The 14921-nt window shown below is 41.6% G+C and overlaps 1 protein-coding gene across 8 annotated transcripts in view; it reads left to right on the top strand.

The window, feature by feature from the left end:
* The window catches only part of RNF144B (ring finger protein 144B), a 160025-nt gene that overhangs the window by 80126 nt on the left and 64978 nt on the right, over nucleotides 1–14921 (top strand). For all 8 annotated transcript variants that reach the window (XM_069563335.1, XM_069563334.1, XM_069563328.1 and 5 more), the window contains exon 2: nucleotides 5312–5515. In XM_069563335.1, the coding sequence (XP_069419436.1) occupies nucleotides 5348–5515 (168 nt within the window). In that variant the 5' untranslated portion in view covers nucleotides 5312–5347. The remainder of the gene's footprint in view (nucleotides 1–5311; nucleotides 5516–14921) is intronic.

Genomic DNA, 14921 nt, shown 5'->3' with positions numbered 1-14921 from the left:
GCTTTTTCAGGCGGCCAGCAGAATATGAAAATTCCTTATACATCCTGAGCTTTCCAGCACAGTTTCTGAAGTATTCCTTTCTTTGGCAATTCTAATGAAAACATAGGAGGGAAAAAGTGACTTTCCTGTTCTTTCCTATCAAAAGGTAGTTACTTCTCATATAATGAACACTTTGTAGTGCAGGAGACACTCAGAGAGTAGCTAGAACCACTGATTCCCTTTTCCTGGCAATTTAGTGCAAAATCAAATGTTTTAGAGCCCTGGCGGCTCAGATGGTAAAGAATCTCCCCTCAGTGCAGGACCCGGGTTCGATCCCTGGGTCAAGAAGATCCCTTGGAAGAGGAAATGACAACCTGCTCCAGTATTCTTGCCTGGAGAGAGCCTGGGCAATTCATAGTCCATGGGTTCACCAAGAGTTGAACATGGCCGAGCGACTAACCCTTTCCTTCCTTGCACTTATCTGTTGTGTTGTGTGGTTACTTATAGTTAAGCAGGTGAGATATCTACAATCTGGGTGAAGCCTGCCCTCCCGGTCCACCTTCAACCTTGCTGCCAACTTCAGAACATTTGAACGTGCAGTCAGCTTGTCCTTTTTTTCCGTCATGACTGTTACATTCTCTACCAAAATTCTTTTCTCACTCGGTTCTTAGCATCCAAGAAGAAGCTCAGTCACACTTGTATGTAATAACTGTAAAACTAATTATAATTGTTACCGTTTTAAATCAAGCTGGAGGGTAGAATGTTCAAGTCACTTTCTACCGTTTTAAATCAAGCTGGAGGGTAGAATGTTCAAGTCACTTTCTACCATTTTAAATCAAGCTGGAGGGTAGAATGTTCAAGTCACTTTCTACCATTTTAAATCAAGCTGGAGGGTAGAATGTTCAAGTCACTTTCTTATTTTGGGTAAAATGTGAGGTATGAGGCAAAACAAGTTGAGCAAGACAGTGAGAGTGAGTTATGGGCTCTCTGGAAGGAAGACTCCTGGAAACCTGGAGGGGAGTGTGTGTGTTGTCAGTGTACCTACGAGGATGCTCCCTGAGAGGGTCAGTCAGCCTCTTCTGTGCCTTCCCTTCTGTGCCTCGTGCCGTTTGTTGTTGTTCAGCGGCTAAGGCATGTCTGACTCTGTGACCCCATGGACTGCAGCACGCCAGGCTTCTGGGAGTGAGTTCTGCCACTGGTGGTTTCACGTTATGGAGACCAGTGAATCTTTTTTTGTTGTTACCTTTTTATTTTGTATTGGGGTATAGCCGATTAACAACCAATGTTGTGATAGTTTCAGGTGAACAGCAAAGTGACTCAGCCATACATAGACATGTATCCTTTCTCCCCCCAAATCCCCTCCCATCCAGGCTGCCACATAACACTGAGCAGAGTTCTCTGTGCTATACAGGAGGTCCTTGTTGGTTATCCATTTTAAATGCAGCAGTGTGTACATGTCCATCGCAAACTCCCTGATTATCCCTTCCTCCATCCTTCCCCCTGGCAACCATAAGTTTGTTCTCTAAGTGGAGACGAGGGAATCTTGTTAAGACATAGATGGAGAAACATTAGAACATCTTGGAGTTATTCACAGACATCTCAAGTGTAGGGGAGATTCATGTAGAGGACTGTCCTGATGATTGCTTGAAGAGCTCGATTTCTAATGAATCAATGGTGAAAAGATTTCTTGCTGGATATTCTTTTTCTATGGAGTGCAACTATGAGTCATTCATTTCTCAAACATTCATTACTAGTTTTGCCCAGAGTGAAAACCAAAAGGCAGGCTTTTGAACCATGCCTGGTGAAGCCTTCAGCTTCAGTGATGGTGTCTGGAAGACTGCTGAGGAAAAGGTCAAGGGCGCTTGGCTGGGGTCTTCCTGGTACTGCTTCGATGAGCACTAGTCTACAATTTCTCTTTTATCCAGTGGTGGAGTACTTAAGATTCTGTTTTTATAAAATTCCATTGCTTTAAAACTATTTGAAAGCCATCACTTTGGGGAACTGGGGTTATCGTACACAGAAAAATAAATCACTTCTTTTTTGATGAATTGTTTTGGATTGTTCACATCTCAAAGAGATGAAATATGTGCCTTCTTTCCTGTCTCAGTCACAAGTTCTGACTTGGTTGGAATGCTTGGAATTTTTTTTTTTTATAACAAAATAAGTCTCTGCTTTGTAAGAAGTTTTTATGTTATAAAAAACTTTATATATATATACAAATATAATACATATATTTTAAATTTGTATACATTAAATTTTAAGGCACTTTGTTGAGGTATGATTGACAGACCAAAAACTACATATTTAATGTATATAGTGGAGACCTAAGTAACTAAATATACACCTATGGAACTACATGATGCCTGTGGTTAATTGCATATTGAAAAATTTGCCAAGGATAGATATTATGTTAATTCCTCTTAATCACAGACACAAAGCACACACACAAACACAACAGGGATAAATAAAGGGGACAGGAGGAAACTTTTGGAGGTGTTAGATATTTTTCTGTTTTTACAACTTTGATTCAATAGCTCATAGGCATGTTACTCACAAACTATGGAGTAAAACCTTATGTATATGGCAAGAGACAAGATTAAATTTCAGATGGCCTTGATTTCACACAACTTCTCACCCTGCCTTAAAAGAAGACTGTTTTGAAGACATAACCTTCTAAGAGGTATCCCATTATGTCTTCGTTTTTCTAGTACATTGGCCTGTTCAGTGTCTCCTTCTAAAAAATAGTATAGTTTGAGACTGTGAGAAAGGAATGACTTTCTTGAAGAACACCTAGCTCTCTTGTTAGGTTTGGAACCACAGGATTTATCTATTCTCAACAGCTTCTTCCAAACGGGCTGTTGGTGTGATTGACATTTGTGGCGTGGGATGCTTCTGGCCTGTGCCACCTCCCATCTTCCGTACTCAGGAAGCATTTGCTGGCTGCATTTCTTCTTGCTGTGTGACTTGGGATTTCTTTTTTTGAGGGGAAAAGCAATTCAGAATATGTTGTATGAGCAGTGTTGGGAAAAGACAGATGAGAATATGTTGTTGCTAAGATGATGTGTGTTATCAACGAGGAAGTCTTGAGAAGAAAGCAGATAGTAGCTGTATAAGTATAAACTGGGGACGGGAAAGAAGTAAAATCATTCACCTTTACCTGTAACTGACCCTAAAGAGGTTTTGTTGATTTTTTTTTTTTTAACTCCCAAATCCTGAATTTGATGTGCAGGTTGTTTTGAATTTAATTTGCTCTTGAATAATAGGTCACCAATAGTTAATTGAATAAGAGCATGGTGTCTTGAACCATATCGGTCTTTTCCCAAGAAATACCTATCGTATTGGAAGTCAATCATTGATTAGCTTCCTTTTTAATTTATTTTTAATCAGATCTACTACTTCGCAAAGAATGGGTGATAAACCTTAAACACTTCAGGTCACTAGAGTTAGAAACTGCTGACTCTTTCTGATATGACACTAAGAAAGTTAATGCAATTAGATCTCATAGATTTTCTATCTAATCCAGTCTGTTTTTCACTCCCTTATTTTAGTACTTTCGTACTAATATAATGAAACAAGCCACTGTGAGGCTGTGTAACAAGTGCTGAATGTGTAAAATAATTTCTTTTGCCTGAAAATTGGGAGGAAGAGAGTTGGATCTTCTGGAAGGAGAGGGAATAATTATTTTTGTGGCTAAATTTATCAGAATTGCCCATACTTATTTAAGGAGGAGGGTTTGGCAACCCACCCAGTATTCTTGTCTGGAGAATCCCCATGGACACAGGAGCCTGGCGAGCTACAGTCCATTGGGTCGCAAAGAGTCAGATATGACTGATTGACTAAGCATGCGTACTCTTTTAAAATGGTAAGAACCTAAAGATTTTGCTTTTATTTAATCAGAAATGAAATTTCTTGATATGATATAAACTATGAATATGTAGGAAAATTATTTTCACAATGATCTTACCTCTTTTAAAGATATTATGAATAAAAATCTAATGGAAGGGCTTCCATTATAATTTTTGTTTTTTTGGTGTAGAAATATCCTTTCCTATAGTCATGCTACATGTAGAGACAGATTTTATTCTTGTATAGTTTCAGTGATCTTATGATAGCTGTAGTCATGGAATTCAGGTCTCCTTCCATCTTTTTTTCCCCTCTCTCTCTCCCCTTCTTGTAGCCCTCTCTCCTTGCTCCATCTCTCCACATAATACCTGTGAGGCAGTTCTGGTGTAATGGGACAGCACTGGAGTTGGCCTCAAAAGACAGAGGTTTGAGTTTTGCTGTGTTGTGTATAAACTCTGAGAGCTTTGGCAGGTTGCACAGCTTCTCAGACCTCAGTTCATCTGTAAAGTGAAGGAAATGATCATTGCGGTTGTAAAAGATTAAGTGAAACAATGCATGTGAAGGAATACAACACTCATACCATGTTGAAAAAATTGTTTATTGGGATAGAATATGCAAAACAAAACTTACCATTTCAACCGTTTAACGTATAATTCAGTGACATTATAATCACAAGATTCGAAAGGTTGTGCAACCATCATGCGGTATTTCCAGAACTGTTTCATCATTCCAGAAACTCTGCACTCATTAAGTTGTGACTTTCCATTTGCCCTTCCTCCAGCTCTTGGGAGTCACCTTTCTACTTCCTGTCTCTGTGAAGCTGACTGTTCTAGGTACCGCATATAAATGGAATCCTACAATATTTGCCTTTTGTGTCTGACCTAGTTCCCTTAGCATAATGTCTATAAGGTTCATCCCTGTTGTAGCAAGTGTCAGATTATCATTCTTTCTTCAGGCTAAATAGCATCCCATTGTATGTTTCTAACACATTTTATTCACTCATGCATTGATTCATTGATGGGTATTTGGATTATTTCTTTCTACCTTTTGACTGTTGTGGGTAATGCTGCTATGAATATGGGTGTGCAAGTATCTGTTTGAGTCCCTGCTTTCAATTCTTTTGGGTGTTCACCCAGAAGTGAAATTGCTGGATCATACGGCAATGATGTGTTTAACTTTTTGAGTGACGTTCTAAGTGTTTTTTGAGTCTGTTGAGTTGGTCATAGCAATGCCATTCCGAAATGGTGTGCCTGTTCCTAGTATTTTAATGTCCATAGGTCACTTGATGTGAGTCAGAACAGTGAGGTCACCTTACATTTCGGAACTCCAGGGATAGCTTGCCAAGGTGGCTAGCTCTCTAGGCCATGGTTCTCAGAAATGCACTTGCTGTATGCTTAGATCACTGAAGGGGAGGATTTGCTGTGTCCTGATGTGTGGGTTAAACGACAGCTGTATCAATGGATGTTTTCTCCTTTGGGCCTTTCCGTAGGGATTGAGGAGACTGAAGGAGGCTGAGGACAAGCTGATGGGCTCAGTGGGTAGGCTCCACTGTCTGACCATGACGGCTGCCGAAAATCCCACGCCTGGAGACCTGGCTCTGGCGCCCCTTGTCACTTGCAAACTCTGCCTGTGTGAGCAGTCTCTGGACAAGATGACCACGCTCCAGGAATGCCGATGCATCTTTTGCACAGCTGTAAGTTTTCCTTGATGCTTTCATCGTGAAAAAATATGAAGGGACAAATTGTAAAAGTATAGGAGATATTTCTGTGGCTCAGGAGAAGCCAAACTACCCTATGATCCTGCTTGGGAAAGCGATTCCATGTTTGAATATGATTCCAAATACTGTTTTGAATGCTAAATCCGATAGTTGCTGGGGTTTACGCAAAGTGTAACATGTGTATGAAATTTAATTATTGGTTGCATAAGCTATGCCTTTCTATTCTTAATGCTTTAGCTAAGGAACAAAATAGAGACATTTTTAACTTGCCTTAGTTAACTACCATCTGTAAGAAGCTCATCAGGTGTTTTGAATGATGGAGAAATCAGGTAGCAATTTGCTGAATTTTCTTTGATCTATGTGCTCATCTCCTACAGAGCACATGGTATGCAACTGTTTTACTTTGTCGAATCTCCTTTCCAGTTTTTTTTCTATTTTCACAATATTCTGAATGCTGCTTATTTCTCGTAATAGATATCACCCTATAGATCTTCAGGGGTGGGCTTGACTCTTTTAGTTTGACACTTTGGTATCCGTGCCGGTGACTTTGATGGCATGTATACCTGAAGGTTGGTTGGTTAAAGAATGTGCTAAGTTGCTTCAGTTGTGTCCGACTCTTTGTGACCCTATGGACACAGTGGTTAAAGAATAAAGATAGGAAACAGACTGATGGGTTCCATGGGATTACTAGAAGTATGAACCAGGTGATCTTGTTCAGATTTTCATTTATTCAAGCATTTTTTGAGCTCTTACTGTGAGCTAGTGAGAGCTCCCCACAGAAAAGATGGACACGTTGAAGGAACTGGCCAGGAGTTTGGTGGAATCCGGGTGGCTCGATGCCGCATACTGCAGGAGAGCCTCCTGCTTTAGGAGTGGGAGTGGGCTTCCTGACAGCAGTCTTCCCTGAGGCTGTAAACAAGAAACTGTAAGCTGATGCCCTTAGGGCGCACCTGGCCTCAACACATTTCTGTATGTGTCTCCCATTGGGAAATTTCAAATAACGATAAATTTTTCATAAAAAAATGAAAATGTAGTAAGATATAGCTTCTCTGGGCCTGTATTCATAGATCCAGAACTGAATGATCTTTCCTCCCTTTACGGCACTCACCTCTCTCCTGTGTGTTTGAATCAGCTACCCTTTTTTCCCCCCTTGGAAAACATGATATCACATTTTATTATTGCTACAGCTGAATCAGCTACCCTTTTAAACTAAGGATGGATTAAGGGTCAACTAGGAAGAGTGCTGGGCATCTCAGCATGGTGGAGCGAGGGCCTGATGCCTAAATTACAATAATCACCATTTATCTTTGCTTTGGGAAGGGGCCTTGTATGGTCCAATAGCTAATATTTATTATACAGTAAATGTAATAATCACCAGACACATGTGGGTTTAATAGCCCTGACTTGTGAGGGAAATTGACCAGTTTAGTTACAGTGGTCACTGCTCAAGTCAAGGGGAGTGAGAAGAAAGGAATTATTTAGGAAGTTCTAGAATCATTTATAAAAAGGCATTTTACTAAGCATACTTAAAAAAATAAGGTGAAATAAATTTTACTCCATCTCTTTTTTTTCCCTTAATTTATTCAACTAACGTGACACATTTTCCAGCTAGTTTATATCAGTTTTCTTAAAATCTTTTGGACTGAAGATTAGAGTAGAGAGAAAGCTTGGAATAATTCTTAGGTAAAAAAGGAAAGTGAGTAAAATCCTTTCCTTTTGTTCTAAACTGTAGCATCCAAAGATGGCAAAGAATAGTATCATTTATCCCTTCATTCAACAGGTATCTAGGTATCTAGTAAGTAGCATCTTTGTTCTGGGAATTGTTCTAGGCAGTAGGATGTAGCAGAAAACAAAACCCAGCTGAGTTCTTTGCTCTTAGGATCTTATAGTCTATCAAAGGAGTTATATGATAAATAGTAACTTTATAGAGTGGTGGGAGAGAGGGGCTTAGAAAAAAAGAGCAGGAGGTTAGGGGTGTGGGGCCAGGGTGTTCAGTGATAATTGGGTAGACAGGAGGAGGCTTCAGTGGGGAGCCTATAGAGTGCAGGGAAAGAGGGGCTTAGAAAAAAAGAGCAGGAGGTTAGGGGTGTGGGGCCAGGGTGTTCAGTGATAATTGGGTAGATGGGAGGAGGCTTCGGTAAGTGTGTTTGTGTATTCTTTACTCAACATTGATGCACAAATTTGAAAAAAATTTCCCTTACAAATCAAGGGTATTAAACCCACATTTGTCTGGTGATTGGGCTTCCCTTGTGGCTCAGCTGGTAAAAATCTGCCTGCAATGTGGGAGACCTGGGTTCGATCCCTGGGTTGGGGAGATCTGCTGGCGAAGGGAAAGGCTACCCACTCCAATATTCTGGCCTGGAGAATGCCGTGGACTGTACAGTCCATGGGGCTGCAAAGAGTTGGACACGACTGAGTGAATTTCACTTGTAAAGCTTGTTTGGTGATTATTACATTTATCGTATAATAAATATTAACCATTAATATTAAATATTAATCGGACCATAGAAGGCCTCCCAAAGCAAAAATAAATGGTGATAATTGTAATTTAGGCATCAGGCTCTCCTTCTACCATGCCAAGATGCCCAACTTAGTTTAAGTAGATGCCCAACTCTTCCTGGAGAAGGCAATGGCAACCCACTCCAGTACTCTTGCCTGGAAAATCCCCTGGACAGAGCAGCCTGGTGGGCTGCAGTTCATGGGGTCACTGCGAGTCAACTGAGCGGCTTTGCTTTCACTTTTCACTTTCATGCATTGGAGAAGGAAATGGCAACCCACTCCAGTGTTCTTGCCTGGAGAATCCCAGGGACCGGGGAGCCTGGTGGGCTGCCGTCTATGGGATCACATAGAGTTGGACACGACTGAAGCAACTTAGCGGCAGCAGCAGCAGCAGCAGCAGCAGCAGCAGCAACTCTTCCTAGTTGACTCTTAATCCATCCTTAGTTTCAACGGGTGTTTGTCCTGGCTCTTCCTCATCTTGTCAGCGTGAGTTGCTTTACAGGAAGTGAGGAAATGGCCTTGTCATCACAGGGCAGCTCCAGTTTCCTTTGGTCTTGCTTTGTTTCAGAGTGTTGTGCTTCAAAACTATTTTCTTTGACTTTCTCACATTGGTTTCAGACCCTTGCTAATCCTTGAAACAAATGAGTCAGAAGCAACGTTTGGTTAAAGCCAGAATGGAAATTTTTGTCTGAAGGTTACTGATGTTTAAAAGCAGGGTATGGGATTCACTTTTTCAGAGATCTCATAGAGCAGAAGTCAAATATGGGCCTCAGTGTTGAGCAAAGAGTACGCACACACAAGCAAAGGCCGTATTTCATATTCACAAGGAACTGACACCACTGTATTATTGTTTCCGTAGATCTAAGTTCCCAGTTAAAGACCACACAATTAGTTCTTATTTCTCCTTTAGCAGTTTGAGAGTAGGGGTTAATACAATTAGATTATTCTGTCATCTAGATCCATACGTCCCCACTGTTGGGGACTATGCAAAAGTGGAAGATCAGATGGCTTGGTCTTTTTGTATTGTTCTCACTTGGGAACTCTACGCAGCTATAAATGTGAACCTTCCCTGGCTTCCCAATGTGATTGATCAAAATAGTAACCTCTACTGGGCTTCTCTGGTGGATCAGGGGTAAAGAATCCACCTATAATGTAGGAGACGCGGCTTTGATCTCTAGGTCAGGAAGATCTCGTGGAGAAGGAAATGAAAACCCACTCCGGTGTTCTTGCCTGGGAGATCCCACGGACAGAGGAGCCTGTCGGGTTGCAGTTCATGGGGTCTCAAAAGAGTCAGGCATGACTGAGTGACCACAGCCACCACATGTCTGATGACATTAGTGTCTATAAATTTGCAGTGCATACCTGAAGCACTTCACCTGAAATACTATTGTAACTATTTTGTTGGAGCTCTTATCTCTTTCTTTTTTTAAAAAACCAGTTAAAACATGTGTCTAAGGGTTACTGATATGAAAAAACAGTTAAAAATACTAGTTTAAAAAATGTGTCTGATCTTGCTGCCTTTTGATTTGCATTCAAATTAAAGATATTAAATGTGTTTTGTGTTTTCAAGGCTGAAAAGAAACCTGTGACGTCTTAAAATAAGCCATACACTCCTAATTCCCAATTTTAGATATGACTGGATGGCATTTTCCCAGTTATTGGCTGGGAAAGCCTTCTTGTGCATACCATGTATTTAAAATGATCTTGCTAAGAGAGTTCCCTCTTCCCCCTCTCTTGAGAGGAATGTCTACATGTAATGGTTCTCCTGATAGATACGGTGCTGTATTTGCAACATTTCGGTGAACTTTTCTCCATTCTATCCTCGTCTTGTTTCCCCTAAGAAACAGTATGATCCATGTGCTTGGGGAGAGCAGAATGGACAGAGATGAGGTGTCTGACTTGCCCATTGGCTGTTAGCCAGCTCAGATCTGGCCTGTAAGTAGCTGCTCCCCAACGCATATGTGTTTTGTGAACCTCCAGCTCTGTGAAAGAGATGATCCTTGCATAAAGTGTTTCAGAGTCAAATTAGCTTGGAAGCGGATATATTTTATATTCCTCTCTTGGAGGCTTGCAATGCATGTTTGCATTTTAGAGACTCTGTGAAACCTTGTGGTTAGAAAGAAAGCAATGGGACATATTGAACTTCTCCTGATGAAGTCTTTCTGTTCTGCTAATGCTACCCTTTTTTTTTTTTGAAGTAGAATACCTATTAATTTCCCCACAACCAGTGCATGGAAGAATATTGTTTTAACTTATTCCATGGAGGTAGTTCTTGATTTAATGACATCCAGAGAAAGGAATGTGATAGATGTTGCTTCAAATAATCCTTAGATGTATCTAGTTTTTTGTTAAAAGGAAGCTTTACCATGTTCTGTTTGGGAAGATAGTTTCTGTTAGACTTTTTGCTCAGATTTAGCATAGAGAAGAAAATATTGTATAAAGGAAAGAAAGCTAAATATACAGGACAGAAATGGGTGGGGCTCTCACTGGCATGACTGAGGTCATGAATCAGTTGTGTCGTGGAGCCGAGGAGGTTGATGCTGTGGGCTTACAGAGAGAGGTGTTGCAAGATTACTTGTTCTTTTTTTTTTCCTTAAATTTTTTTAAAAATTTACTTATTTTTTATTGAAGGATAACTGCTTTACAATATTGTGTTGGTTTCTACCAAGCATCAACAAGCCTTGCTTGCTTTTGAACTTAAAGGACAAATATCTTAGGGATGTTAGTCTACTAACTGATAATATGGAAAACATCTCTCTCTCTCCCCCCTCCTCTCCTGTGGATTTAAATAATGCAACTTTCCTAGCTTTTGCAACACACTCTTTCAGATAATACCACGCAATTATAATTCAAGTGAAAGGGAAAAAATTTCACAAAAATTGGTTATCAAAGGAGGGAAAATTTGTGGGTTGCTCCCTTGTGAGCAATATTTGCCTCTCTGATTTATTTTGGAAGCTATTTCTGTCAGCCATGAATTAAAGAATAATGAAAACACAGTTGTTGCTTGTTTTTATAACCTAGATAATTTCACCTGAAAAGAGTTGGTATGTTGGCATGGCCTATTTACCATTCAAATTAAAGACAGGATGTGCTGAGCAAAAAGAAAATAAAGTCCAGCCATATTCTTGCCTTTTTTCCATTACATTTTGTTGGCCCTAAGTAGTTAGAGCTCCTTTTACTATTCATTTCTCAGAGCCAAATGGATTTTCCAGTGTTTAAAAAAGTGAGAGGAAATATAAAGCTTTTTAGACCAAGCCCTTCTTTTCCTTGGGGCCTGCTGGGTGACCTTTAAGCAAAGCCCACATATGGCCTGGGAGACACAGACAGTTTGGAAGATGTGCTGTGTGTGAGCATGCATGTGTGTGTATGTTTCTGAGTACATACATACACACATGTGCATCCACACTGACTGTGTACTGTGTGTAGGGCTTCCCAGTGGTGCTAGTGGTAAAGAAGCTGCTGCCAGTGCAGGAGATGCAAGAGCTCAGTTCACTTCAGTCGCTCAGTCGTGTCTGACTCTTTGCGACGCCATGAATCGCAGCACGCCAGGCCTCCCTGTCCATCACCATCTCCCGGAGTTCACTCAGACTCACGTCCATCGAGTCCGTGATGCCATCCAGCCATCTCATCCTCTGTCATCCCCTTCTCCTCCTGCCCCCAATCCCTCCCAGCATGAGTCTTTTCCAATGAATCAACTCTTCACATGAGGTGGCCAAAGTCCTGGAGCTTCAGCAAGAGACATGGGTTCAATCCCTGGGTCGGGAAGACCCCCTGGAGGAGGGCATGGCAACCCCCTCCAGTATTCTTGCCTGGAGAATCGCTATGGACAGAGGAGTCTGGTGGGTTATACTCCATAGGGTTGCAAAGAGTCAGACATGACTGAAGCTACTTAGCATCTTCAAATGAAGCAAAATACTAATAGTGGTTCTTTCCTGGATTCAAACTGATATCTGCATAAAGAGAAGGGAAGGTCATTTTTCTGTTCCCACCTCCATTCCTCCCTTCCAGTGTCCCATGCATGGTGATTAAAGTGCAGATACAGAGCTAGGAAGACCCAGGCTCATGTTCAGGCTTTGCTGTTGACTCGTATATGACTTTAGGCGAATTCTTTGGCTTCTATAAAACTTAGTTTTTCACCTATAGCCTGGAAGGGATGGCAGTGGATGGTAGTACCTATCTTAGAGTGTTATAGGCAGCATCCAAGGAGAATCCCCGGGGACTTCCCTGGTGGTCCAGTGGTTAAGACTTCACCTTCCAATGCAGAAGTGTGGGTTCGATCCCTGGTTGGGGAGCTAAGATCCAACATGCCTTATGGCCAAAAAAACCAAAACGTAAGACAAAAGCAATATTGTAACGAATTCAATAAATACTTTTAAAATGGTCCACGTTAAAAAAAAAAAATCTTAAAAATGAGAATACCCGTAGAGAAATTAGCACAGCCCCAAGCCCCTGGTAAATTAACATTATTATTCCTCTCTTTCCTAAGTTCTGTCAGGATGCTGAGCTGTTCTGTTTTTCAAAAATGTTTTAGAGGAAGGAATCCTGTAAAGACTTGACTTGCTTTCTCATTAGCCTTTTATAAAGAGGTGGGTATATAGGTGATTTCAACTCATTGCTATTCTGCAACACCCACAGACTAGAGGTTAGGATTGAGAAAGAGAAGTTTCTCTTTTGGGTTTGTCCAAAGAGTGGCTCCTGGCTGGATGTTTCAACTAAAGACCTGCAAGTAGGACTTAGACGAGAAACAAAGACCCAGTACAACTTGGAGAGTGAAAAGAGGAATGCATTTCTGGTGGATGCAGAAGATTCACATGGAAGAGTGTCTCAAACTATGAATCCCGTTAAGAGCTGCCAACCCCCAATAAGAATATCATAATGGCGTTACTTATTGCCTTGATATATTTGGTATCATTTTAAGCATCTTTTGTTGTGAATTCTGTGGAACTGCAGGAAATAACGAGGCGTCTTACTCCAGCAGTGTTTTAGAACAATTTTCCTTCCCCTCTTCTGGCCTTCCCAGGTGGTGCTAATGGTAAAGAACCCACCTGCCAAAGCAGGAGAAGGTAAGAGATGTGAGTTCGATCCTTGGGTTGGGAAGGTCCCCTGGAGGAGGGCATGGCAACCCACTCCAGTATTCTTGCCTGGAGAATCCCCATGGACAGAGGAGCCTGGCCGGCTACAGTCCATAGGGTTGCACAGAGTCAGACACGACTGAAGTGACTTAGTATGACTTTTCTGGTCGTACGACCTGCCAGCCTTTCCTGATGCTTTAAAAATCTCCAACTCTCTGGATTCCCTTGCCGCCTTCTAGTATTAAGTAGGCAGAGGTAAATTCTGCCAGGTCAGCACCTTCTCTTGCTCTGGCTCTGTTGGTTTTTGATACTAAAATATGTGGACTTGGCAACATTGGTTTTATGTTCTCTCTTAATTTTATTATCTTGGATGATTGACAGTGAGTCGGTGAATTTGTCTTTGTTTGTTTGCAAATGACTTCAGTATACTTGCTGCTTATGCTTGTTTAGAGTTTTAATGATGTAACTATGATGACGTGTCTGTTGGGTAAGCTGCTGGTTTAAAAGCACAAATTTTGGTACTCTGCTTTTCTACTGACAACTGAGCAAACTGCAGGTCAGATAGCATCTGAAAATTAAGAGCAAAGTGTAACAGCCTGAGAAATGGATTAGAGATGACGCAAGGGGGAGGTGGCTTTCTGGATCTATGATCTCATCCATTGCCTAATGGTTACCACGTCCTTATTCAAGGAGAGTGGGAAAATGTGGTCAGAGGAAAGAGCAGCAAAGAGAACCTTATTCGTAAGTCCCTAATGATGGTGTCTTGGCGTCACAGTCCTGGAATTGGAAGTCACCTTAGACCCAGTCCCCTATCCTTCTGATGAAAGAAGTTCTTTTCCTGAATGCCAGAAAATGGCTTGACATTTAGGAGACTAGATGTCAAATCTGGTTGTCTGGGCTTCATTTATTCAATACAGGTTTATTGTGCCGTGCATCATTCTGATGGTGAAGATTCCGTAGTGAATAATCAGATTAGGGTCTGGTTTTTCAGAGAGGTCACCTGTCAGAGAAAGACACAGACAAAAACAAGTTAGTACAGAAGTCAGATGATGATACGGGCTCCGAAGACAGAGCCAGGGGGAAGGGGATAGGGAAAGTGAAAGGAGAGGGCGTTTCTGCTTTACCTTAGGTGGTCAGGAAAGCCTCACTGACAATGTGTTACAGTCAGTGTTTCATATTCTGCAGATGCAAAATGCAGGGGTACAGCGGGTCAACGGTACTATGCCGTATTACATAAGGGACTCAAGCGTCTGCAGATTCTGTTATCTGCTGGGGGTCCTGAAACTAACCCACCCCATGGAGGCAGAGGGATGACTGTACGTAAGCAAAGACCTGGAGAACATCGGAAACTACTGAGTCTACCAGTTCAGATGCTAATCTCATCTGGAAACACCCTCACAGACACACCTAGAAACAATGTTTAACCAAATACCCGGGTATCCTGTGGCTGAGTCAAGTTACACATAAAATTAACTGTCACAGTTACCCTGCCAGCTGCACGGAAGATGAAGTGGGTTGCCATTTCCTTCTTAAGGGGATTTTCCTGAACCAGGGATGGCACCCAAGTCTCTTGCATTTCCTGCACTGGCAGGCGGATTCTTTACCACGGCACCACCTGGGAAGCCCACAGGGGCAGGGTGAAAGCGTGGAAACTAGTTAGATGCTTCCCTAGCGGTTCAGAAGGTAAAGAATCTGCCTGCAATGCAGGAGACCTGGGCTCGATCCCTGGGTTGGGAAGATCCCCTGGAGAAAGAAATGGCAACCCACTCCAGTATTTTTGCCTGGAGAATCCCATGGACAGAGGCGCCTGG

This window comes from Ovis canadensis, chromosome 20 (assembly GCF_042477335.2).
Source record: "Ovis canadensis isolate MfBH-ARS-UI-01 breed Bighorn chromosome 20, ARS-UI_OviCan_v2, whole genome shotgun sequence".
NCBI classification, from domain to species: domain Eukaryota; kingdom Metazoa; phylum Chordata; class Mammalia; order Artiodactyla; family Bovidae; genus Ovis; species Ovis canadensis.
Note: the sequence above shows the minus strand (reverse complement) of the source record. Positions and strands in the feature narration are given on the sequence as shown.